This window comes from Oncorhynchus kisutch, linkage group LG24 (assembly GCF_002021735.2).
Source record: "Oncorhynchus kisutch isolate 150728-3 linkage group LG24, Okis_V2, whole genome shotgun sequence".
Lineage (NCBI taxonomy): Eukaryota > Metazoa > Chordata > Actinopteri > Salmoniformes > Salmonidae > Oncorhynchus > Oncorhynchus kisutch.
The window spans coordinates 43,038,280-43,065,104 of NC_034197.2; the positions used below are offsets into that span (position 1 = coordinate 43,038,280).

Consider the following 26,825-nt stretch of genomic DNA (forward strand, 5'->3'; position numbering starts at 1 on the left):
CCTGGTCTAAAGTAGTGCACTCCTACCCTATAGACTCTGGTCTAAAGTAGTGCACTACTACCCTATAGACTCTGGTAAATACACTACAATTCAGACATATTTGAGACTTGACGCAGGATTAATTAAACAAATTTTAAGCCATGTCAGATTTAAGAATATTGAATACCTTATTGTGCATACAGTACCAACACATACAGCGCCTTCGGAAAGTATTCAGACCCCTTGACTTTTTCCACATTTTGTTACATTACAGCCTTATTCTAAAATACATTAAATCATTTTTTCCCCCTCATCAATCTATGCACAATACCCCATAATGATGTCACAATACCCCATAATGACGTCACAATACCCCATAATGACGTCACAATACCCCATAATGATGTCACAATACCCCATAATGACGTCACAATACCCCATAATGACAAAGCAATACCCCATAATGACAAAGCAAAAACAAGTGTGGTGGTAGCAGCATCATGCTGTGGGGATGTTTTTCAGCTGCAGAGACTGGAAGAATAGTTAGGGTCAAGGGAAAGATTTTTTATATTTTACTAAGCAAGTCAGTTAAGAACAAATGTTTATTTTCAATGACAGCCTAGGAACAGTGGGTTAACTGCCTTGTTCATGGGTAGAACAACATTTTAACTTGTCAGCTCTGGGATTTGATCTTGCAACCTTGCAAGTTACTAATCCGATGCTCTAACCACTAGGCTACTTGTCGCCCCACTGCCAAGATGAACGGAGCAAAGTCCAGAGAGATCCTTGATGAAAACCTGCTCCAGAACGCTCAGGACCTCAGATTGTGGCGAAGGTTCACCTTCCAACAGGACAACGACCTTAAGCACACAGCCAAGACAACGCAGGAAAGGGTAGCGTCATACCCAAGAAGACTCGAGGCTGTAATCTCTGCCAAAGGTGCTTCAACATAGTACTGAGTAAAGGGTCTGAATATTTATGTAAATGTGATAGTTTAAAAAATATTTATAAATTAGCAATAAAACGATTTAATCCATTTCAGAATAAGGCTGTAATGTAGGAGGCGGTAGTGCAGGACCTTGAGAGCATCATGTCGAGAGAGAGGATAGGAAAGGGAGAGTTAAGAAATAATGTGTGTGTGTTTGTGTGTGTGTGTGTGTGAGGGGGATCAGTAACCAAGTAATATTAGGCTGGTTCCACATCATTGATCATCAATGATCATCAAGGGGTATGTACAGATGTAGGATCACACTTTTTTTTGTTATGGTATATCAAGTCTGGTATTTTAAAGTGGAAATTCCAAACTTTAGATGCCTTTTATAACTTTAAAAGTTTCCTTTTCCTGCAACAACAGGGTGATCAAATTAAGATCTTACACCTGCATTCAGAGAAGTAGGCCATTTGTCAGAGCAATAGTCGTTTTCACAACTGAAGAGTATAGCCTACGTCTGCCTTTCAGTGAGCAGGAAAGGGTGTTGGTGAAGTATACCCATACTGAGAAAAAGGCTTATTGCAACTTAACGGATGATGGAACTACATGAAGTTCATGATGATCAGCTCAGATGCCATACTGTGCTTTTCTCCTGCGGTAACATTCAGAACTCACACACAGAGAGAGACACACACACACACACACACACAAGAACTGTCTATAGCTTAATAGCCAGCCAGTACAAGCCAACTTTGTTCAGTTGTTGTTGAGTTTGTTCCCTTTACATGCTAACTTCATAATATGCTCTGTATCTTAGCTAACATGAGTATTTGTATCGTCCTGTCCCGCAGTCTAACCCTTTCTTTGTGCTGCCAACCTAGGCTGGAAACACCTGGGAACTTCCAGCTATGAACAAAATGAAAAACGGAAATAAAAAATGTAATAAACTGTGTTGTTATTTGTTTTTCCCGTTATTCCATGTCCAATTCTGACACTATAAATGAGAAAAGATGTCGATTTCAGATTTTCTTTCTTCAAATTTAGAAACGGAAAAACGACAAATTAGCCGCCGTTTTCCGTTTTTCCATTCTCCGTTTTCACACGGAAAACAAAATAACGAAACGTACATGGACCTACCAGACCACCCTCTTTGGACGAGAAACATTAGGCTCCTTTAGTACAATATTGGGCTAGCAAGAGACATTGTCTTGACAAGATTTATAAATTAATTGAGACAAGGTAGGTTCACTGCTATGCACTGCACATAATAATCCATTGAAATGCGAAGACATTTCTCAAGAAGGAATAATTCTATGTGAAAAGCCAATTAATGTTGTTCACTTTTATTTTATTATGTTTTATTGTTAATGAAAAAATATAACACAATATACAAACATATCTCACAAAACAGTTGACAAAATAACACAGCCAAAACGTTGAAACTTTACATAAAAAAATAAAATGTAATACAAAATTAACAACTTTTACATGGCTACATCAAACATGTCTAACAAAACAAACAAACACCGGTATATACAAGAAAATACTAAATGCGCATAAAAAATACAAATATATATATGAAATAAATCAAATTCCAGTAACTGATACTTTTCCATGAAGGCAGAGGATGTGACGTACCCATCATGTGGGGTGGGGGGCGTGGCTGACGAGTAAGTTCCGCTTGCTGGCGATAGCGAAGTTTCTAGGCATATTTAAAGCAGGGAAATAACTTATTGAATAACCGATTTATATATATATTTTTTATATATATATATATTTATCAGCGTGATCGTTCTTACCGTAGTGAATTTGAAACCTCAAAACAAAAATGTTACAGCTAGCTTGCTAGCAAGGTTTTAAAAGATGTCGTCCTGGGATATCAGAAAGGTCTACTTGTACAAGTTGCCACCAGTTGTGCTGTGCGACTTCTCCCTTGTTATGGACAGTATCTCCGATGTGGACTGGGACAGATTCGGTAAGAAATGGCACTGACCGACATTGCTAGTGAGTTAAATATAGTTTCATAAACGATGCTAGTTAACTAGTATAAGCTATTGCGTCCAAGTTGAATGGACGTATTTCGACCGAACAGACGTAAAAAAAAAAAAGGCCCTTTCCGAGGTAAAAAAATAAAAAAACGTCACAAAATGTGTTAGTAATAACAGCATGATCTGTTTCGTTTGTGCGGCATGGGGACTCCCCCCCCCCCCCCCCCCCTCGTCAGAGATTGGGCAACAGTAGGGATTCTTCAGTGAAGTACCTTGTTGTCATTCAATAAAGTGTATTATATACACACACTGACTACGTCATCTCAAAGTGGACAAATACATTATTACCCCGTTTTTCTCGTTTTTCAAGCCATGTTCTTTTAAGGGAGTATGTAGCAGTGGTGGAAAAAGTACCCTGTTGTCATACTTGATTAAAAGTACCTTTTTAACAGAAAATATTACTTGAGTAAAACTCTAAAATATTTGGTTTTAAATATACTTAAGTATCAAAAGTCAAAGTATAAATCTTTTCAAATTCCTTATATTAAGCAAACCAGACTGCACTATGTTCTTGTTATTTATTTGTATTTACTGATAGCCAGGGCCACACTCCAACACTCCAGACATTTTTACAAATTAAGCATTTGTGTTTAGTGAGTCTGTCAGATCAGAGGCAGTAGGCACGACCAGGGATGTTCTCCTGATAAAGTGCATGAATTTGACCATTTCCCTGTCTTGCTAATCATTCAAAATGTAACGAGTACTTTAGGGTGTCAGGGAAAATATACGGAGTAAAAAGTACATTATTGTCTTTAGGAATATAGTGAAGTCAAAGTTGTAATATAAGTAGTAAAGTACAGATACCCACAAAAACTGCCTAAGTAGTCGCTTAACATATTTTTACGTAAGTACTTTACACCGCTGGCATGCAGCACACCCGTCTAGCCGAACTGAAGCATGCTGTTGCATCACGTATCAAAATAGCAATTCATTTTATCATGACAAAATTTGACACTCTCATTGCCCCCCCCATAAAATAACTAATCACTGGTTAAATAATTAATAAATGACCGAAACCCTCTCGCTTCGCAGCTCCCTCTCAGGTATAACCGCTAGCTAGCTAGCTAGTAGTCACATGTGGCATTGGAGACAGCTAGATAGCTAAAGCAAAGCAGAGTGGAGGAGGTGAAGTCATTATCTTTCACTATAGATAATCTTTGCTTAAAGTTGATTTCCATTGACTATGAACACCATATAAGGTTAAATCAAATCAAATCAAATTTATTTATATAGCCCTTCGTACATCAGCTGATATCTCAAAGTGCTGTACAGAAACCCAGCCTAAAACCCCAAACAGCAAGCAATGCAGGTGGAGAAGCACGGTGGCTAGGAAAAACTCCCTAGAAAGGCCAATACCTAGGAAGAAACCTAGAGAGGAACCAGGCTATGTGGGGTGGCCAGTCCTCTTCTGGCTGTGCCGGGTGGAGATTATAACAGAACATGGTCAAGATGTTCAATGTTCATAAATGACCAGCATGGTCGAATAATAATAAGGCAGAACAGTTGAAACTAGAGCAGCAGCACAGTCAGGTGGAAGTTGAAACTGGAGCAGCAGCATGGCCAGGTAGACTGGGGACAGCAAGGAGTCATCATGTCAGGTAGTCCTGGGGCATGGTCCTAGGGCTCAGGTCAGTTGAAACTGGAACAGCAGCATGGCCAGGTGGACTGGGGACAGCAAGGAGTCATCATGTCAGGTAGTCCTGGGGCATGGTCCTAGGGCTCAGGTCCTCCGAGAGAGAGAAAGAAAGAGAGAAGGAGAGAATTAGAGAACGCACACTTAGATTCACACAGGACACCGAATAGGACAGGAGAAGTACTCCAGATATAACAAACTGACCCCAGCCCCCCGACACATAAACTACTGCAGCATAAATACTGGAGGCTGAGACAGGAGGGGTCAGGAGACACTGTGGCCCCATCCGAGGACACCCCCGGACAGGGCCAAACAGGAAGGATATAACCCCACCCACTTTGCCAAAGCACAGCCCCCACACCACTAGAGGGATATCTTCAACCACCAACTTACCATCCTGAGACAAGGCTGAGTATAGCCCACAAAGATCTCCGCCACGGCACAACCCAAGGGGGGGGGGACGCCAACCCAGACAGGATGACCACAACAGTGAATCAACCCACTCAGGTGACGCACCCCCTCCAGGGACGGCATGAGAGAGCCCCAGCAAGCCAGTGACTCAGCCCCTGTAATAGGGTTAGAGGCAGAGAATCCCAGTGGAAAGAGGGGAACCGGCCAGGCAGAGACAGCAAGGGCGGTTCGTTGCTCCAGAGCCTTTCCGTTCACCTTCCCACTCCTGGGCCAGACTACACTCAATCATATGACCCACTGAAGAGATGAGTCTTCAGTAAAGACTTAAAGGTTGAGACCGAGTTTGCGTCTCTGACATGGGTAGGCAGACCGTTCCATAAAAATGGAGCTCTATAGGAGAAAGCCCTGCCTCCAGCTGTTTGCTTAGAAATTCTAGGGACAATTAGGAGGCCTGCGTCTTGTGACCGTAGCGTACGTATAGGTATGTACGGCAGGACCAAATCAGAGAGATAGGTAGGAGCAAGCCCATGTAATGCTTTGTAGGTTAGCAGTAAAACCTTGAAATCAGCCCTTGCTTTGACAGGAAGCCAGTGTAGAGAGGCTAGCACTGGAGTAATATGATCAAATTTTTTGGTTCTAGTCAGGATTCTAGCAGCCGTATTTAGCACTAACTGAAGTTTATTTAGTGCTTTATCCGGGTAGCCGGAAAATAGAGCATTGCAGTAGTCTAACCTAGAAGTGACAAAAGCATGGATTAATTTTTCTGCATCATTTTTGGACAGAAAGTTTCTGATTTTTGCAATGTTACGTAGATGGAAAAAAGCTGTCCTCGAAATGGTCTTGATATGTTCTTCAAAAGAGAGATCAGGGTCCAGAGTAACGCCGAGGTCCTTCACAGTTTTATTTGAGACGACTGTACAACCATTAAGATTAATTGTCAGATTCAACAGAAGATCTCTTTGTTTCTTGGGACCTAGAACAAGCATCTCTGTTTTGTCCGAGTTTAATAGTAGAAAGTTTGCAGCCATCCACTTCCTTATGTCTGAAACACATGCTTCTAGCGAGGGCAATTTTGGGGCTTCACCAAGTTTCATTGAAATGTACAGCTGTGTGTCATCCGCATAGCAGTGTTAAGTTAAGTATCTAGCTAGCTCAGTAAAAACTCATATTATACAGATAACAGACAGTTAACTAGCTGGGTATATATAGTGAGCGGTTAACTAGCTGAGTACATAGTGAGAATTAACTAGCTGGGTACATAGTGAGCGGTTAACTAGCTGGGTACATAGTGAGCGGTTAACTAGCTGGGTACATAGTGAGCGGTTAACTAGCTGGGTACATAGTGAGCGGTTAACTAGCTGGGTACATAGCGAGCGATTAACTAGCTGGGTACATATAGTGAGCGGTTAACTAGCTGGGTACATAGTGAGCGGTTAACTAGCTGGGTACATAGTGAGCGGTTAACTAGCTGGGTACATATAGTGAGCGGTTAACTAGCTGGGTACATATAGTGAGCGGTTAACTAGCTGGGTACATATAGTGAGCGGTTAACTAGCTGGGTACATAGTGAGCGGTTAAGTAGCTGGGTACATAGTGAGCGGTTAACTAGCTGGGTACATAGTGAGCGGTTAACTAGCTGGGTACATAGCAAGCGGTTAACTAGCTGGGTACGTAGCGAGCAGTTAACTAGCTGGGTACCTAGCGAGCGGTTAACTAGCTGGGTACATAGCGAGCGGTTAACTAGCTGGGTACATAGCGAGCGGTTAACTAGCTGGGTACATAGTGAGCGGTTAACTAGCTGGGTACATAGCGAGCGGTTAACTAGCTGGGTACATAGTGAGCGGTACCCAAGGTTTTTCCTGGCCACATCATCTAATAAGGAATAAACTCTGGGTCCTCCAGTATGACCCTGTAAGTAGCATTCAGAGTTTTTCCTGATCAGGAAGAACATAGCTGACAACATTAGTGCTGCTGACTGTAACTAAATTGTATTATGGTGTGATTTGATCTCTAAACAATGATTGATTTCTATACCATTTGTCCTCCATGGCAGCGTCTCATGTGTTGACTGACCAGACTGACAGGCGTCTGGCCGAGAGGAGAGAGAGACGGACAGACTGGGTGATGAATCACTGGGCTCAAAGGAATGGAACAGTAGGAGAACTACTGAACATACTGGACAAGCTGCAGCTGTTAAGAGCCAGCGATATCATCTTGAACTGTGAGTTGGGGACAGACCTGGGAACAGACAGACACGTGTGCGTGCATCGACGGATGGCGGGACGTGTGAGTGGACGGGGGGGTGGGGGGGCGCGTGCGTGGACGGTGGGACGGACGGAAGCACGGGGGGGGGGGGACGGAAGCACGGGACGGACGGACGGGGGGACGGAAGCACGGGACGGACGGACGGGGGGACGGAAGCACGGGACGGACGGACGGGGGGGGGGTGGAAGCACGGGGGGGGGGGGGGTGGAAGCATGGGGGGGATGGAAGCACGGGGGGGACGGACAGGGGAATGCGTGAGGGGACGGGGGGACGCGTGCGTGGACGGGGGGACGGAAGCACGGGGACGGGGGGGACGGAAGCACGGGGGGGGACGCGTGGGGGGACAGACAGGGGAATGCGTGAGGGGACGGGGGGACGCGTGTGGGGGGGATGCGTGCGTGGACGGACGGGGGGACGTGTGTGTGGACAGGCGGGGGGACGTGTACGGGTATCAGTAAAGAAGCCCAGGGCCAAGGTTTTCGTGAATCATTGTTCTTTATAATGGATGCATCTGTAAGACAGCTGTGTAATGGCTGCTGTTGTCTTAATGTAGGGAAGCCCAGTGTACTACGGCCCTCTTCCACTCCACTTGCTGCTCCGTCGCAGGTTAAACTGGAGCCTCTTGTTCCTCCATCTCATCTCTTCAACCCACCTCCTAAAGTCCATCCTACCAACACTCTGACCACTAAGGCTTACTCTCCACCTGGTAACGTCTCATTTAATCGCCGCTCACAGTGTGCTTTACAACAACTGATTATTAGAACACTTCTTACAAGATTTCACACTGCTTGTAATAACACAGGCTTATAACGTCTTATCATATTTTGTTCACCGTAGAATTACATATAGGATCTCTGTTTTTCATAGGATCTGTGTTTATCTCTGTTTTATAGGATCTCTGTTTTTCATAGGATCTGTGTTTATCTCTGTTTTATAGGATCTCTGTGTTTCATAGGATCTGTGTTTATCTCTGTTTTATAGGATCTCTGTTTTTCATAGGATCTGTGTTTATCTCTGTTTTATAGGATCTCTGTTTTTCATAGGATCTGTGTTTATCTCTGTTTTATAGGATCTCTGTTTTTCATAGGATCTGTGTTTATCTCTGTTTTATAGGATCTCTGTTTTTCATAGGATCTGTGTGTATCTCTGTTTTATAGGATCTCTGTTTTTCATAGGATCTGTGTTTATCTCTGTTTTATAGGATCTCTGTTATATATTGATTCTAATATGTTCATAACATTGCTTGTGTAACGTCTTTTATTATATTTTTCAGTGCGATCATCGATCCATGTAAACCCAGTTTAAAGTGCTGTGCTATCACATCAGGTGGCAGTCTGTTCTCCACCTTTACTCTGGCTGTTTCTCTCCCTCCAGGACTGAGGTCTCTGCCCAAACCTGGCCCTCCACCCTCAGGGCTGAAATCACAGGACCACAGAGGGGCGTTTGTAGACCAACAGGTGACGGAAGCCATTAAGTAGCAATCAATCAATCAAATGTACACCGACTATACCAAACATTAGGAACACCTTCCTAATATTGAGTTGCACCTCCTTTTGCCTCCACAACATTCTTAATCCGTCGGGGCATGGACTCTACAAGTTGCCGAAAGCGTTCCACAGGGATGCTGGCTAATGTGGACTCTACAAGTTGCCGAAAGCGTTCCACAGGGATGCTGGCTAATGTGGACTCTACAAGTTGCCGAAAGCGTTCCACAGGGATGCTGGCTAATGTGGACTCTACAAGTTGCCGAAAGCGTTCCACAGGGATGCTGGCTAATGTGGACTCTACAAGTTGCCGAAAGCGTTCCACAGGGATGCTGGCTAATGTGGACTCTACAAGTTGCCGAAAGCGTTCCACAGGGATGCTGGCTAATGTTGACTCTACAAGTTGCCGAAAGCGTTCCACAGGGATGCTGGCTAATGTTGACTCTACAAGTTGCCGAAAGCGTTCCACAGGGATGCTGGCTAATGTGGACTCTACAAGTTGCCGAAAGCGTTCCACAGGGATGCTGGCTAATGTTGACTCTAAATCTTCCCACAGTTGTGTCAAGTCGGCTGGGTGTCCTTTTTGGGTGGTGGACAATTCTTGATACACACGGGGGAAACTGTTGAGTGTGAAAAACCCAGCAGCGTTGCAGTTCTTGACACAAACCGTTGCGCCTGACACCTACTACCATACCCATGTTCAAAGGCAGTGTTGTCTTGCCCCATTCACCCTCTGAATAGCACACATACACAAGCCATGTCTCATGGATTAAAAATCCTTCTTTAACCCGTCTCCCCCCCCTTCATCTACACCGATGTTGAAGTGACATCAATAAGGGATCATAGCTTGGATTCACCTGGTCAGTCTGTCATGGAAAGAGCAGGTGTTCTTAATGTTTTCTATAATCAGTGTATTTTAATAAAACCCATTTTTTTCAGTCTTGACAGATCAGATTGAATTTTTTGCCAATAATTGGTCTGCTTGTGTAAACGCGGCCTTTGAAAGAGGAGCCGGTATGAGAGAGGAACTATAGTCACTATTGTTAGACTCGTTTTTTTTAGATTCAGACGTAAAAAGCAGAATGAAATAGTTGACTCCCGGAAATGGTTCTAGAGCGAAACAATAAAACAGAACTGACACACATATATATTTAGAACAGTTGTATTCCTCTGGTAGCCCGGCGGTCTCCACAATGACTACTCGTTCCAGTAGTAGTAGTAGTAGTTCACGGTTACTGACACCGGTAGTAGTAGTTCACGGTTACTGACACCGGTAGTAGTAGTTCACGGTTACTGACACCGGTAGTAGTAGTAGTAGTTCACGGTTACTGACACCGGTAGTAGTAGTTCACGGTTACTGACACCGGTAGTAGTAGTTCACGGTTACTGACACCGGTAGTAGTAGTAGTTCACGGTTACTGACACCGGTAGTAGTAGTAGTTCACTGTTACTGACACCGGTATAGTAGTAGTTCACGGTTACTGACACCGGTAGTAGTAGTAGTTCACGGTTACTGACACCGGTAGTAGTAGTAGTTCACGGTTACTGACACCGGTAGTAGTAGTAGTTCACGGTTACTGACACCGGTAGTAGTAGTAGTTCACGGTTACTGACACCGGTAGTAGTAGTAGTTCACGGTTACTGACACCGGTAGTAGTAGTAGTTCACGGTTACTGACACCGGTAGTAGTAGTAGTTCACGGTTACTGACACCGGTAGTAGTAGTAGTTCACGGTTACTGACACCGGTAGTAGTAGTAGTTCACGGTTACTGACACCGGTAGTAGTAGTAGTAGTTCACGGTTACTGACACCGGTAGTAGTAGTAGTTCACGGTTACTGACACCGGTAGTAGTAGTAGTTCACGGTTACTGACACCGGTAGTAGTAGTAGTTCACGGTTACTGACACCGGTAGTAGTAGTAGTTCACGGTTACTGACACCGGTAGTAGTAGTAGTTCACGGTTACTGACACCGGTAGTAGTAGTAGTTCACGGTTACTGACACCGGTAGTAGTAGTAGTTCACGGTTACTGACACCGGTAGTAGTAGTAGTTCACGGTTACTGACACCGGTAGTAGTAGTAGTTCACGGTTACTGACACCGGTAGTAGTAGTAGTTCACGGTTACTGACACCGGTAGTAGTAGTAGTTCACGGTTACTGACACCGGTAGTAGTAGTAGTTCACGGTTACTGACACCGGTAGTAGTAGTAGTTCACGGTTACTGACACCGGTAGTAGTAGTAGTTCACGGTTACTGACACCGGTAGTAGTAGTAGTTCACGGTTACTGACACCGGTAGTAGTAGTAGTTCACGGTTACTGACACCGGTAGTAGTAGTAGTTCACGGTTACTGACACCGGTAGTAGTAGTAGTTCACGGTTACTGACACCGGTAGTAGTAGTAGTTCACGGTTACTGACACCGGTAGTAGTTCACGGTTACTGACACCGGTAGTAGTTCACGGTTACTGACACCGGTAGTAGTTCACGGTTACTGACACCGGTAGTAGTTCACGGTTACTGACACCGGTAGTAGTTCACGGTTACTGACACCGGTAGTAGTTCACGGTTACTGACACCGGTAGTAGTTCACGGTTACTGACACCGGTAGTAGTTCACGGTTACTGACACCGGTAGTAGTTCACGGTTACTGACACCGGTAGTAGTTCACGGTTACTGACACCGGTAGTAGTTCACGGTTACTGACACCGGTAGTAGTTCACGGTTACTGACACCGGTAGTAGTTCACGGTTACTGACACCGGTAGTAGTTCACGGTTACTGACACCGGTAGTAGTTCACGGTTACTGACACCGGTAGTAGTTCACGGTTACTGACACCGGTAGTAGTAGTAGTAGTTCACGGTTACTGACACCGGTAGTAGTAGTAGTAGTTCACGGTTACTGACACCGGTAGTAGTAGTAGTAGTTCACGGTTACTGACACCGGTAGTAGTAGTAGTAGTTCACGGTTACTGACACCGGTAGTAGTAGTAGTAGTTCACGGTTACTGACACCGGTAGTAGTAGTTCACGGTTACTGACACCAGTAGTAGTAGTAGTTCACGGTTACTGACACCGGTAGTAGTAGTAGTAGTAGTAGTTCACGGTTACTGACACCGGTAGTAGTAGTAGTAGTAGTAGTTCACGGTTACTGACACCGGTAGTAGTAGTAGTAGTAGTAGTTCACGGTTACTGACACCGGTAGTAGTAGTAGTAGTAGTAGTTCACGGTTACTGACACCGGTAGTAGTAGTAGTAGTAGTTCACGGTTACTGACACCGGTAGTAGTAGTAGTAGTAGTTCACGGTTACTGACACCGGTAGTAGTAGTAGTAGTCGTTCACGGTTACTGACACCGGTGGTAGTAGTAGTAGTAGTTCACGGTTACTGACACCGGTAGTAGTAGTAGTAGTTCACGGTTACTGACACCGGTAGTAGTAGTAGTTCACGGTTACTGACACCGGTAGTAGTAGTAGTAGTAGTTCACGGTTACTGACAACGGTAGTAGTAGTAGTAGTAGTTCACGGTTACTGACACCGGTAGTAGTAGTAGTAGTAGTTCACGGTTACTGACACCGGTAGTAGTAGTAGTAGTAGTTCACGGTTACTGACACCGGTAGTATTAGTAGTAGTTCACGGTTACTGACACCGGTAGTAGTAGTTCACGGTTACTGACACCGGTAGTAGTTGTGATTATGTTCTATACCAAAGTATCTGTCTCATTATTCTGTATCTTTCTTGTTAATCTAGGTGTCTGTATCTTTCTCGTTGGTCTGTGGGTGTCTGTATCTTTCTCGTTAGTCTGTGGGTGTCTGTATCTTTCTCGTTGGTCTGTGGGTGTCTGTATCTTTCTCGTTGGTCTGTGGGTGCCTGTATCTTTCTCGTTGGTCTGTGGGTGTCTGTATCTTTCTCGTTGGTCTGTGGGTGCCTGTATCTTTGTCGTTGGTCTGTGGGTGTCTATCTTTCTCGTTAGTCTGTGGGTGTCTATCATTCTCGTTAGTCTGTAGGTGTCTGTGGGTGTCTATCATTCTCGTTAGTCTGTAGGTGTCTGTGGGTGTCTGTATCTTTCAATAAGGGGTTGATACCAAAGCAGGAAATGGATGAATAAAGTGTTGTTGTTCATCAGTGGTCCATCTCCAGAGGTCCCCTGCTGTCCAGTGCCATGTGTTGGCCATTTGAGGAAGTCCAGAGAGGAACAGGGGACTTCTCCCATGCCAAGCAGATGGGAGAGGGGGGGTTTGGACATGTGTACCGGGCGACCATGAGGAACACCGACTTCGCTGTCAAGAAACTGAAGGAGGTATGCGACTTTTGGACTGCTCAGTCCTCTTCAGTAGACATCATAGAGGAAGATGGTTGATATAAATAGATCTTGATGACTGTCAACCCTGGCAATATATCTCTGGGTGTAAATGTTTCATATCAAATCAAAAGTATTTGTTAACAGGATACGTGTGTTAAACTGTCCAAGGGAAATGCTTACTTAAAGGTCTTTCTCAACAATGCCGTGTTCAATATCGACTGTTAAGAGAGTAGAATATCTCTAAATGATTTTAACCAACCCTTTATACTCGTAGGGAATTGGCCTATACGGATAAGGCTACATTTAAATGTTTCTTATAGAAATATGAAAATTCATAACCATCAATTGAAAGGGAACAGTTTGTACATTATGGGAAAAACATGTATTTGACCAGGGGTGAGGACACAACAGTCTTCTTGACACAAGACTGAATTGAAACATTACACTGTTGATTTTGTACGTGCATTTTACACTTGTCGGACAGCCTGAATAGTCCATGGCTGGGGTGGCTTTAGTCTTTTGGAATATTCCGGGCCTTTCTCAGACACTCCTTGGTATAAATGTCAACTGCTGATGACTTTGTTATTATTTCTGTTTCAACTGGTCAGTAAATGTCATTTGAATGAAATATATATAAATATAAGAAAGCCAGTAAATTTCTTTTAGTTTATATTGGATCTTGTTCTTGTATTCCCTTTGTAGAACTCTCCACTAGACTGGAGCGTAGTGAAGGAGAGCTTCAAGACCGAGGTGGAGAAGCTCTCACAGTAAGCTGACAGTCTTAGAACCACTCCTCCTTTTATCTCTGGCATCTCACTTCAACCTCGTTCAATTCCTCTTGGTTGTCTTTCTTTCTTTTCTAAGAAGTTATCTGTGTAGAAAATAGAGCTGCCCCTCCCCCCAAAACAATCTTTGTCAATCAAGAGTCGTGTTCTTTCGACCGGTCGAAATGTTTAAAACTGATATTTTTCCATATATAGACAAGACCCTATGTGTTTTAATAAAAATCAACTATATGTAGGCTACTGAGCTTGTTTGATGCTTTAAGCATACTGTGATGATACTGTGATGAAATAATAAGACACAAATGACTCAAGAGGGAGCTAGAGATCAAGAACCTGTTCCCGAACCACCACATCCCGTTGCTGCTGGCCTTTGTAGATTCTGCCATTACTTTCCCGAAGTTGCCGGTAATAGGATACGCCAGGGGTCGACCACCTTTTTTCCATTTGGAGTCCCTAATTTATCTTACCAATTCTACCGATCAGTTATAATTTTCATATGCCCATTTTCGTGGAATAATTTCATTTATTTTAGAATAAAGTCTTCGTATCTCAAGTCATTGTCATGTGGTAAATACAAATTATATCTAAATTAAAATTATACAAATCTAAAATTGCCATTGCCAACTACAGTACCAGTCAAAAGTTTTGACTCCTACTCATTCCAACGTTCTTCTTGATTTTTAAAATTTTTTTATGCCTAGAGTGTGCAAAGCTGTCATCAAGGCAAACGGTGGCTACTTTGAAGAATCTCAAATATACAATAGATTTAGATTTGTTTAACACTATTTTGGTTACTACATGATTCCATATGTGTTATTTTATAGTTTTGATATATTCACTATTCTACAATGTAGAAATAAGTTGTAAAAAATAATGTGCGTATGTTTGTTATATATATTAAAAAATAAAGAAAAACCCTTGAATGAGTAGGTGTGTCAACTTTTGACTGGTACTGTACATACAAACAGCCTACATAAAACCAACCAATAAACATTGCAACCTGCAGGTAAACATTATCGGTGATCAAAAAATAATTCACATTGGCTACCCATGGCCTGTCTTTAAGGAACTTGAATCCTTCTATCAACTTGGTCCAGCCTAAGCGCTAACAAACTTGAACATTCTATAAAATATTCTGGACCCTCAGTTTTCTGCGCTATTAAGCTCTAGACATACACAGCTGTATTTGCTCAAGGGATAAGAAGTAATCAGGTAATCCACCCGGCACAGCCAGAAGAGGACTGGCCACCCCTCATAGCCTGGTTCCTCTCCACCCAGCACAGCCAGAAGAGGACTGGCCACCCCACATAGCCTGGTTCTTCTCTAGGTTTCTTCCTAGGTTTTGGCCTTTCTAGGGAGTTTTTCCTAGCCTCCCTGCTTCTACACCTGCATTGCTTGCTGTTTGGGGTTTTAGGCTGGGTTTCTGTACAGCACTTTGAGATATCAGCTGATGTACGAAGGGCTATATAAATAAATTTGATTTGATTTGAGGTAGGCTTATTTTATGACGTTTCCACCGGATCAGAGAATGATGGACCTTCTCCCCTTTCACGCTAAGTGGTTATCGAAAGAGACGTAGCTGTAAAGATTTTGCTAATACCCCGGTAGGGTAACATCTGAAAAATAGCGTCGTGTGTACCGGTGTTCGACCTGTCGGCGAAAGCCAACCATTCCCACGACAGAGAGCAAGTTGATTGTCGGCTTTAATGGATTTTTCCATTGTTGTCTCGCTGAAATTACTTTCAAATGACTGCTTGACTTGTTGACTGCTCGATCCACACAGTAGACATTGTGGGCGTCATTACGTTATGTACCTACATTATATAGGTATGCACGGTAGCTTTGACATTGGGTTTTTAACATTGGTGTTAAACTAAACATGTTGGCATTTTTAGCTAATATCATCCGATTCCGATATGTTCACCGATGTATATTGTGCATCCCTGGTAATAATTATATATTAAATGCATTAACAGAAATTACGGTAACCAAACAAACAGTGTAGATTAGAAATGATGGTAATTAACAGTACATGTGATACTGGTGTATCATCCCCGCGGCCTCTACAATGGATTAGTCCACTCAGACAGGCCTCTACAATGGATTAGTCCACTCAGACAGGCCTCTACAATGGATTAGTCCACTCAGACAGGCCTCTACAATGGATTAGTCCACTCTGACAGGCCTCTACAATGGATTAGTCCACTCTGACAGGCCTCTACAATGGATTAGTCCACTCTGACAGGCCTCTACAATGGATTAGTCCACTCAGACATGCCTCTATAATGGATTAGTCCACTGAGACAGACCTCTATAATGGATTAGTCCACTCACACAGGCTTGAATCAATACATTTTTGTTGTTGTTGCAACTGCTCGACTAAAACAATTGACCAGTGGACTAAATGGGGTCAGCCCCTAGTCTCCCCTATTCCACGTACATCAGACTGTACACCGTACCATCATACAGAAGCCTGACCAAGAAAAGCCCAGGAGAATCTGAAGTTCCCTTTATACTGTCCTCTTCAGGCTTTAGCTGGTCCGCTGTGGTTAGTTTGTCTTCTGCTGGTCTGCTGTGGTTAGTCTCTCTTCTGCCAAGCAGGTCATCTTTACTCTGCCTATATGCTCTGTGTCTTCCTCCAATTGTTGAATAAAGTGCTGCTCCATCTGGATGATTTATCCCCTGAAAAAAATACATCTGAAAAGTGTCTTCTTCATTGTAAGATGCAGACAATAGGCCATGTTGTAGGTTTAGCAACAAACAAAACAACTCTGCCTTTCCCCTCCCAGATACAGACATCCCAATATTGTAGACTTTGTGGGCTACTGTGTTGGACAAGGAACCTACTGTCTGCTCTATGTCTTCATGCCCAACGGTTCTCTGGAAGACCAGCTGCACAACCAGGTCAGTCTTTTATTTTTCATATCTTTAAAACTAAAGAACATTGACTGGGGACTGACTGCTATTGAGACAGACGGGGACTGCTATTGAGACGGACGGGGACTGCTATTGAGACGGACGGGGACTGCTATTGAGAGACGGACGGGGACTGCTATTGCGAGACGGACGGGGACTGCTATTGAGAGACGGACGGGGACTGCTATTGAGAGACGGACGGGGACTGCTATTGAGAGACGGACGGGGACTGCTATTGAGAGACGGACGGGGACTGCTATTGAGAGACGGACGGGGACTGCTATTGAGAGACGGACGGGGACTGCTATTGAGAGACGGACGGGGACTGCTATGGAGAGACGGACGGGGACTGCTATGGAGAGACGGACGGGGACTGCTATGGAGAGACGGACGGGGACTGCTATCGAGAGAGCTTATTAAACTATGAGAAAGGAGGACATGACACAAGGATGGAACCTGGAATATATGTGTTGTTGGTGTGTGTTGACTGTGTGTGTGCCTCTCCCTCAGGCCAGTGCTGCCCTCTTTTGGCCACAGCGTGTCAGTGTGTTGCTGGGCACAGCCAGAGCCATTCAGTTCCTCCACTCCTCCTCTCCGCAGCTCATACATGGAGACATCAAGAGGTAGGCTTTACCTGGCTACCCATCCACATCGCTCAGCAAACTGACCTTTTCTTTTCCATCGTTCTTCTGGATTTGCCTTCCTCCCCAGATGATTTCTAGAATGTGAACACATTCTGACCGTTCTGATTGTTCCTAGATACAGATGGGTTGGGCCAGAGACAGCCTACACGGTGTTATCAACTTTGATATTCTGATTGGTTAGATTTGTAAAAGACGATCCAATCACTGATGCATTTTGGTACAACGCCCCTCCATTTTGAAGTCACACAAACTTCTTCTAGGAGGGAGAGGCTATACAGAAACGCCTGGTGCCCAAACTGATGACATATGTCGAGCAGCTGAGAGTTGTGGAGACGAATGGATTGGGTTCAGCCGTCCTGATGAGCCCTTCCCAGCTAGCTAGTTTAGTCAGCCGTCCTGATGAGCCCTTCCCAGCTAGCTAGTTTAGTCAGCCGTCCTGATGAGCCCTTCCCAGCTAGCTAGTTTAGTCAGCCGTCCTGATGAGCCCTTCCCAGCTAGCTAGTTTAGTCAGCCGTCCTGATGAGCCCTTCCCAGCTAGCTAGTTTAGTCAGCCGTCCTGATGAGCCCTTCCCAGCTAGCTAGTTTAGTCAACCGTCCTGATGAGCCCTTCCCAGCTAGCTAGTTTAGTCAGCTGTCCTGATGAGCACTTCCCAGCTAGCTAGTTAGCTAACGTGGCCAGTTTTTTTTCAATCCCACTTGATTTTATTTCGAGTAGGATAACTTCCTACACGAGAAATGACTTGTAATATTGGTATTTAGTAACCATCTGGATTTCACCGTGATAGTCTACTGCTCAATAGGGAGAGTTTGCACTGCTAGCTGGCCACAACAACATGGGGCAAAGTGTCCTTCGCTCCCGCTTGCCATAGTAAGGAGAGGGGAGTAGCTAGATAGTGTAGTCAATATCAGGCCAGTAAGGAGAGGGGAGTAGCTAGATGGTGTAGTCAATATCAGGCCAGTAAGGAGAGGGGAGTAGCTAGATGGTGTAGTCAATATCAGGCCAGTAAGGAGAGGGGAGTAGCTAGATAGTGTAGTCAATATCAGGCCAGTAAGGAGAGGGAGGTACTGTAGCTAGATAGTGTAGTCAATATCAGGCCAGTAAGGAGAGGGGAGTACTGTAGCTAGATGGTGTAGTCAATATCAGGCCAGTAAGGAGATGGAAGTAGCTAGATAGTGTAGTCAATATCAGGCCAGTAAGGAGAGGGAAGTAGCTAGATAGTGTAGTCAATATCAGGCCAGTAAGGAGAGGGAAGTAGTGTAGTTGGATAGTGTAGTTAATATCAGGTCAGTAAGGAGAGGGGAGTACTGTAGCTAGATAGTGTAGTTAATATCAGGCCAGTAAGGAGAGGGAGGTACTGTAGCTAGATAGTGTAGTTAATATCAGGCCAGTAAGGAGAGGGAGGTACTGTAGCTAGATAGTGTAGTTAATATCAGGCCAGTAAGGAGAGGGGAGTATTGTAGTTGGATAGTGTAGTTAATATCAGGCCAGTAAGGAGAGGGAAGTAGCTAGATAGTGTAGTTAATATCAGGCCAGTAAGGAGAGGGAGGTACTGTAGCTAGATAGTGTAGTTGGATAGTGTAGTCAATATCAGGGTGACATCTAAAGTGATTATAGTGATTTTCACAGAAAATGTACAACTACAGCATTAACGGTACATTTTAAATAGCAATAACTCAGATTGAAACAAAATGATTCTGAACACAATCCCAAGTCCCAACTTCGGCAGACAAGTTTCTAATTGTCACTGAAGTGTGTAGCCACATCTACAAACTAGCTAACTGGCTAAGGCTCATCAGGAAGACCGACTGAACCGAACCCGTTCGTCTCCACTCGACTCTTACTGCGCTACAGGCAAGAGGTAGGCTGCTCTGTTATATTCAGGCAGAGTCAACAGGCAAGAGGTAGGCTGCTCTGTTGTATTCAGGCAGAGTCAACAGGCAAGAGGTAGGCTGCTCTGTTGTATTCAGGCAGAGTCAACAGGCAAGAGGTAGGCTGCTCTGTTATATTCAGGCTGAGTCAACAGGCAAGAGGTAGGCTGCTCTGTTGTATTCAGGCAGAGTCAACAGGCAAGAGGTAGGCTGCTCTGTTGTATTCAGGCAGAGTCAACAGGCAAGAGGTAGGCTGCTCTGTTATATTCAGGCTGAGTCAACAGGCAAGAGGTAGGCTGCTCTGTTGACTGAATCATACCTTTGTCCCCATTTCTTACTACCATATTAAGTATCCATCTCATCTTTGAAATGAGAAATTAGCCTCTAGAAGATTAACCAGGTGATGACAGATCCACAGCTGATGCTCTGACATTTTTGAAGGACAACTTGACACAAGAAATAACTGAAGTTTGCATTGATCCTAAATGCTGGTTTTCTTTTTTTGATCAATCCCACTCCAGCTCTAACATCCTACTAGACGAGCACATGGAGCCTAAGCTGGGGGACTTTGGCCTGGCCCGGTTCTGCTGTAGCCCCAGCAGTAGGTCCGCTGGTAGAACCACCACGGTAGCCTATACCAAGACAGTGAGGGGAACACAGGCGTACTTACCTGACGAATACCTCAAAACAGGCGCGTTGGGAGTAGCCATTGACATCTTCAGCTTTGGAGTGGTAGGAGGAAAGCACACACTGGACTACTGTACTACACTATTATACAGTAGCCTAGTACAGTAGCACAGTAGTATATAATGGTATACTACTATACTATACTACTGTACTGGGCTACATTACTCTATTATATTAATGTACTACTGTACTATACTGCTATACTGCTCTACTTTACAAATTTATTTTACATTTATTTAACTAGGCAAGTCCGTTAAGAACAAATTCTTATTTTCCATGACGGCCTATGAACACTGGGTTAACTACCTTGTTCAGGGGCAGAACGACCAGATTTTTACCTTGTCAGCTCAGGGATTCAATCTTGCAACCTTTCGGGGGAACTACTGTTCTATACTACTCTACTATATTACTGTACTATACTAATGTACTACTGTACAATACTACTGTACTGCTCTACTATACTACTGTACTGCTCTACTATACTAATGTACTATACTGCTCTACTATACTAATGTACTATACTACTGTGCTATACTACTCTACTATACTAATGTACTACTGTACTGTGCTACTCTACTATACTAATGTACTATACTACTCTACTATATTACTTTACTACTCTACTATAATACTCTACTATACTACTCTATATTACTGTACTATACTTATGTACTACTGTACTACTCTACTATTACTGTACTATACTAATATACTACTCTACTATTACTGTACTATACTAATGTACTACTCTACTATTACTGTACTATACTAATGTACTACTCTACTATTACTGTACTATACTAATATACTACTCTACTATTACTGTACTATACTAATATACTACTCTACTATTACTGTACTATACTACTGTACTACTCTACTATTACTGTACTATACTAATGTACTACTCTACTATTACTGTACTATACTAATGTACTACTCTACTATTACTGTACTATACTAATATACTACTCTACTATTACTGTACTATACTAATATACTACTCTACTATTACTGTACTATACTAATGTACTACTGTACTACTCTACTATTACTGTACTATACTAATATACTACTCTACTATACTAATGTACTACTCTACTATTACTGTACTATACTAATGTACTACTCTACTATTACTCTACTATACTAATGTACTACTCTACTATTACTGTACTATACTAATGTACTACTCTACTATTACTGTACTATACTAATATACTATACTACTCTATATTACAGTACTATACTGCTCTACTATACTACTCTACTATGTACTACTGTACTATACTAATGTACTGCTGTACTGTACTAATGTACTATACTAATTTACTATACTACTCTATCTTACTATACTATTATACTGATTTACTACTGTACTATACCACTATACTGTACTAATGTACTGCTATACTACTCTATATTACTGCACTATACTACTATACTTTACTGATGTACTACTGTACTACACTGCTCTACTATACTACTATATTACTGTGCTATACTATTCTATCTTACTGTACTATACTACTATACTCATTTACTGCTGTACTGTACTACTCTATATTACTGTACTATACTACTCTACTATATTACTGTACTATACTACTCTATTATACTAATGTGCTACTGTACTATGCTACTCCATTACTGTACTATACTACTTTAATGTACTATACTATACTTTATTACTGCACTATACTACTCTACTATACTAATGTACTACTGTAATATACTACTCTACTCGTCTACTATATTACTGCACTATACTACTCTACTATACTAATGTACTACTGTGCTATACTACTATATTACTGTACTATACTAATATACTACTCTACTGTCTACTATATTACTGCACTATACTAATATACTACTGTACGATGCTCACAGACCTACAGATACACACAACATAGATGCCCACCAAAACGACTGTTTCAATGATCTGGTAGATGTGATGTCACACAATCACCTTGTCTTCTCTTCCTCAGGTTCTGCTGGAGGCTCTGACTGGTCGTAGAGCTTTAGAAGTGGACCACAGCCAATCCAAAGCTGTCTACCTGGTGAGGGTGATGCAGTTGAGACTCTAATCTCTGTTCCTTGCGAGAGAAATAAAAGACCCCATGAACCACTAGTCACACGACCCATCAGATGTTCTGTAACCTGTATAATGTTATAATGTCTGGCAGTTAAAATAAAAAACATATTGTATAATTTACCTCTTCAGAAAGACCTGGTGAAGGAGGCTGAAGACGACGGAGGTCATCAGGTCAGAGGGAGGTCAAAGAGGACTTCAGAGAAAGTGACCCAGGAACAGTCTAGTATTCCTCCAGCCGCTACACATATCTGGCAGAAGCACCTGGACCCCAGACTGATGGGAGGCTCTCTTTCTAGCTCATCCAGGGTTTGTACGGCAGGTCCGGGCTCCTCTTCACCAGCCCCACACGGCTCCCTGGATATGACTACTCTGGCCTGTCGCTGTCTGGAGGCCCGGGGGAAGAAAAGGCCCCCCATGACCGAGGTAATACTTGTCACCGTGTGAATTTAAACAAGTGACCAGGCTCAATTAAAATTTAAATTAAATTTAAATTCCATTCAATTCAGAAAGTAAATCCGAATTCCAATTTCCCTCGTTGAAAAGCATTGAAGAGAATTGTAATTTCAGTGTACTTCCTGAGTTGAAATGGACTTGACTCCAACCCTAATTGTGACGTGACTCCTAGGTGTTCCAGGCGCTTCAAGACATCCATACCAGTTTGAAGGCCTCAGACAAAGCCGTATCCTCCTCTTCTTCTCCTTCTCAGCAGTCCTTCCCCAAACCTCCTCAATCATCCATAGACTCATGTATAGACTGCCTAACAGACGTTCTGTCAAAAGTGGGTCCACTGGAAGACACGTACCACTGCCCTCCACACCCCTACTCAATCTCGCCTCACCCGTCCTCGGTCCGCCCTCCTTCCTCCTCCTCCTCCTCATCCTCCTCCTTCCTTGGTCCATGTGAATCAGATGAGAGCCAAGGTTATTCCCAGTACTGTGCTCCTCCTTCTCAGCTCCCCCATAGTGACACCCGATCAGACCCCCAGACCTCCATGCCGTGTGGTTGGTCTTCACCAGCCAGACAGTTACGCTCCAGGTCCCCGTGCTCAGCGTCAGGTAAGAGGAGCCCAGGGGTAGGGTGCACAGCTCAACTCCATGAGGGCTGCATTCATTGGGGATTTTAGTTTTACTCCGTCAGTGCCCGTTAAAACACACCTTTTGGGTCATGTTCATCAGCAGGGATGGAAAGAGTTCTCAAATAGCCTTCTTCTGTAACAGTCCTGTTATTTCAGTGATAGTTTACTTCAGTCCTGTTATTTCAGTGATAGTTTACTTCAGTCCTGTTATTCCAGTGATAGTTTACCTCAGTCCTGTTATTTCAGTGATCGTTTACTTCAGTCCTGTTATTTCAGTGATAGTTTACTTCAGTAACAGTCCTGTTATTTCAGTGATAGTTTACCTCAGTCCTGTTATTTCAGTGATAGTTTACTTCAGTCCTGTTATTTCAGTGATCGTTTACTTCAGTCCTGTTATTTCAGTGATTGTTTACTTCAGTCCTGTTATTTCAGTGATCGTTTACTTCAGTCCTGTTATTTCAGCGATCGTTTACTCTAGTAGCAAAACTGTTACATTAATAACATTTTACCTAAGTAAAATGACTCACTTTGAAAAAATACTCAGTAACAGCAAGGACAGTGTAATTTGTAATTGGTTATTAGGCACAAAAGGGAAGAAAGTGGAATGAAGCAGGGAGAGACTACCTAGACTTGTCCATTCCTATCTTTTCTTTTGCAAAACGATGTGTCCTTCTGAAGTAACTCATCCCTGGTTTCCCAGGTCTAAACTAGTCACTGATTTTAAATGGGGCAGCAACTAAAACCAACACTGACTGCATTCCTCGTGGCCTGGAGTTGTGGACCTCTGCCCTTACCCACCACTGTCTATCTGACCTGTTAGGAAACATAGTCTCTCTCTCTGCCAGGCTTGCCCTGCCATGGACTAGTTGTAAATACGTGCAAAGAGCGTTTCCTTCACAAGATGGCGCTCTATGACGAAGGCAGAATACAGACCGGCGAGCTTTTTTCCTCAGATATTTGTAAGCTGCTCTTTCTTTCCATGATCTGACCTTTCCTTTACATTCAACTCCCTAAATGTGCTTGTCATGTTGCAAATAGCTTATTTGACTACAAGTCAAAGTATGTATTATTGTCAGTATGCTCAACAGCTGTTGTCTTTGTATGACAAAATCACTTTATTAAAATAAATAAAATAAAAAATATATATTTCTATTGTTTCAATATAAATATTAATAAATAAAATACAAATATATATATATTTCTATTGTTTTAATATAAATATTAATAAATAAAATTATTTTTATTTTTTATAAATAATATGTATATATATATTGATCTTTCAGATGCTGAGATGAACCCACAATGCCGAGGACCAGAAGAGAGTGATGAGCTTGATTATCTTTCCAGTGAGGCCAGTGAGAGTCAAGCCAACACGCCCAGACAGACCAACGCTCACAACTAACAACCCAGCCTACCATTACACACTGCAGTACCTAAACAAACGAAGCGAATGTGGCTGCGATCTGCGTCTCATACATTGGCCAACAGTCAATATTGGCTGTTATGCAAGTTCAGTTTGGGAAGAGCAAAGCAAATGTTGATTTACAAAAAAAAGCAGGATTGGATTGTTCCATTTTTATTTAAAAAAAAACTGAAGCATTGCGGTTTTGATATCGTGAAATGTAATCAAATCCAATCATTTCTTTCACACATCACTAGTTATGGTTACAATTTGTACAATGTATCTTTTAGATAATTCAGACAACTGTATGATTTGTATTTGTACAATATGAATGTCAACGTTTTCATTAAATAAACTTGAACTGGACTGACCACCTGCTCTGATTCTTCGCACCTTAGTACACATGCACTCACCCATACACACTCACCCATACACACTCACACATATACGCACACCCATACACATATACACACACACACACATATACACTAATGCTACATACACATCACAACTGTTGCTACCAGACTCTTATTCTACTCAGTTTATACACTGCCCTCATCCCGACCTTCCCAAAAACCTGTAAATATTGGACTAAATTGTGCCTTCCTGTTATACTTCTGCTCAAATGTATTCTATTCTACTGCCATTTCCTTTAGGTTTCTATTATTATTATCTCATGTGTTGCATTGTCAGGAAGGAACCCGCAACTAAGCATCTCATTGGACGATATATACATTGGGTATCCCGTACATACGACTAATAACTTGAAATACGCCAGTTACAAATAAAATATTTTTACACAATTAGGCCTATCAATCATGATTTAGAAGTCTGCTGAACATGTATTGTCTACTCACGTAAAGAAAGTAGAATTATTTGGATATTAATGATTTAAGTTTTGGTAGTATGAGAGACACATGGTACACATCATCCAATGAAAGGCTTACGTGCAGGTTCCTTCTCGACAATGCAACAACAATGTGAATTATTTAATTATGTCAACAATATGAATTTATATAATTGTCTGGTGTGTTGAGTTTGTTATCAAGAGATGTAATTGTGACATTGTATTTTAATCCAATGTATACAACATGTCCCACAATGTACTTGGGTCATTTCACCAATTCGGTGCCTTTTGAAAAGAGTAACTTGGTCCAATTTTGTATTTTATTTCACCTCATTTTAACATTATGTCATAAAGAATACATGTTGAACTTCATTAAAAACACATTTTCCCATTTCAAGAGGTTAAATAATAAAAATGACAATAGTAAATAACTATTAAATGAAAACACCACCCGTAAACTGTATTTTGGTGTTTGTTTCATTAGTCGATTGTTGACATAGTCCCAAAATGTTTTGCTTGTTAGCACTCAAGGTTTCAAGATATGCAACTTTCAAAATACATAAATCAACCCTGTATGATGCAAAACGCAGCATCATATGATGAAAAACGCATCATATGGGATTAATCTGTGAAGAGCACACTCCACCAATGTCCATTGAAGGTGAGCATTTGCCCACTGAAGTCGGTTACGACACTGAACTGCAGTCAAGTCAAGACCCTGGTGAGGATGACGAGCACGCAGATGTGCTTCCCAGAGACTGCTTCTGACCGTTTGTACAGACCCACAGTTTCATAAGCTGTCCAGGTGGCTGGTCTCAAGACGATCCCGCAGGTGAAGAAGCCGGATGTGGAGGTCCTGGGTTGTCATGGTTACACATGGTCTGGGGTTGTGAGGCCAGTTGGGCGTACTGCCTAATTCTCTAAAACGACAGAGGTGGCTAAATGAACATTAAATTCTCTGGCAACAGCTCTGGTGGACATTCCTGCAGTCAGCATGCCAATTGCACACCCCCTAAAAACTTGAGACATCTGTGGCATTGTGTTGTGATGAAACTGCACATTTTAGATTGGCCTTTTATTGTTCCTAGTGTAATGATATTGCTGTTCAATCAGCTTCTTGATATGCCACACCTGTCTGGTGGATTGATTATCTTGGCAAAGGAGAAATGCTCACTAACAGGGATGTAAACACATTTGTGCACAACATTTGAGAGAAATAAGCTTTTTGTTCTTATGTACCATTTTGAGATCTTTTATTTCAGCTCATGAAACCAACAGTTTACCTTTTTGTTCAGTGTAGATGTTCCTTTAGATTTTTGTTTTTAAAAATACAGTTCAGTTCACGTAACAGGATTGACCTTAAAATGAGGGACAGATGTAAATGAATCACTAATTACATTAAATAATGATCTTCAGAAATTACTTCTGAAATCAAAGCAACAAAATAACTACAACT

General features: G+C 42.5%; 1 protein-coding gene across 4 annotated transcripts; it reads left to right on the forward strand.

The window, feature by feature from the left end:
* The first annotated feature begins 2,524 nt into the window (after nt 1-2,524).
* irak1 (interleukin-1 receptor-associated kinase 1) lies at nt 2,525-24,893 on the forward strand. Of its 4 annotated transcripts, XM_031804404.1 has the most exons (14): nt 2,583-2,885; nt 7,056-7,223; nt 7,821-7,973; nt 8,642-8,724; nt 12,870-13,043; nt 13,749-13,813; nt 16,621-16,735; nt 17,258-17,370; nt 19,782-19,992; nt 21,939-22,010; nt 22,175-22,468; nt 22,671-23,100; nt 23,966-24,079; nt 24,404-24,893. In XM_031804404.1, the coding sequence occupies exons 1-14, from the start codon at nt 2,774-2,776 to the stop codon at nt 24,520-24,522; spliced, it is 2,223 nt and encodes a 740-aa protein (XP_031660264.1). In that variant the 5' UTR covers nt 2,583-2,773; the 3' UTR covers nt 24,523-24,893. The 4 variants fall into 4 exon arrangements, with proteins under 4 accessions (XP_031660266.1, XP_031660267.1, XP_031660265.1 ...); XM_031804405.1 differs by lacking the exon at nt 23,966-24,079 and having other exon boundaries at nt 2,558-2,885; XM_031804406.1 differs by lacking the exons at nt 7,056-7,223; nt 7,821-7,973 and having other exon boundaries at nt 2,525-2,885.
* Nucleotides 24,894-26,825: the final 1,932 nt, after the last annotated feature.

What these genes read in the sequence shown, in the direction of transcription:
- irak1 (XM_031804404.1), top strand. Translation starts at nt 2,774, where the DNA reads ATGTCGTCCTGGGATATCAGAAAGGTCTACTTGTACAAGTTGCCACCA. An exon ending in ATACATGGAGACATCAAGAG is followed by an intron (nt 17,371 to 19,781) that starts GTAGGCTTTACC and finishes ATCCCACTCCAG; the next exon opens with CTCTAACATCCTACTAGACG. An exon ending in GTCCCCGTGCTCAGCGTCAG is followed by an intron (nt 23,101 to 23,965) that starts GTAAGAGGAGCC and finishes TCTCTCTGCCAG; the next exon opens with GCTTGCCCTGCCATGGACTA.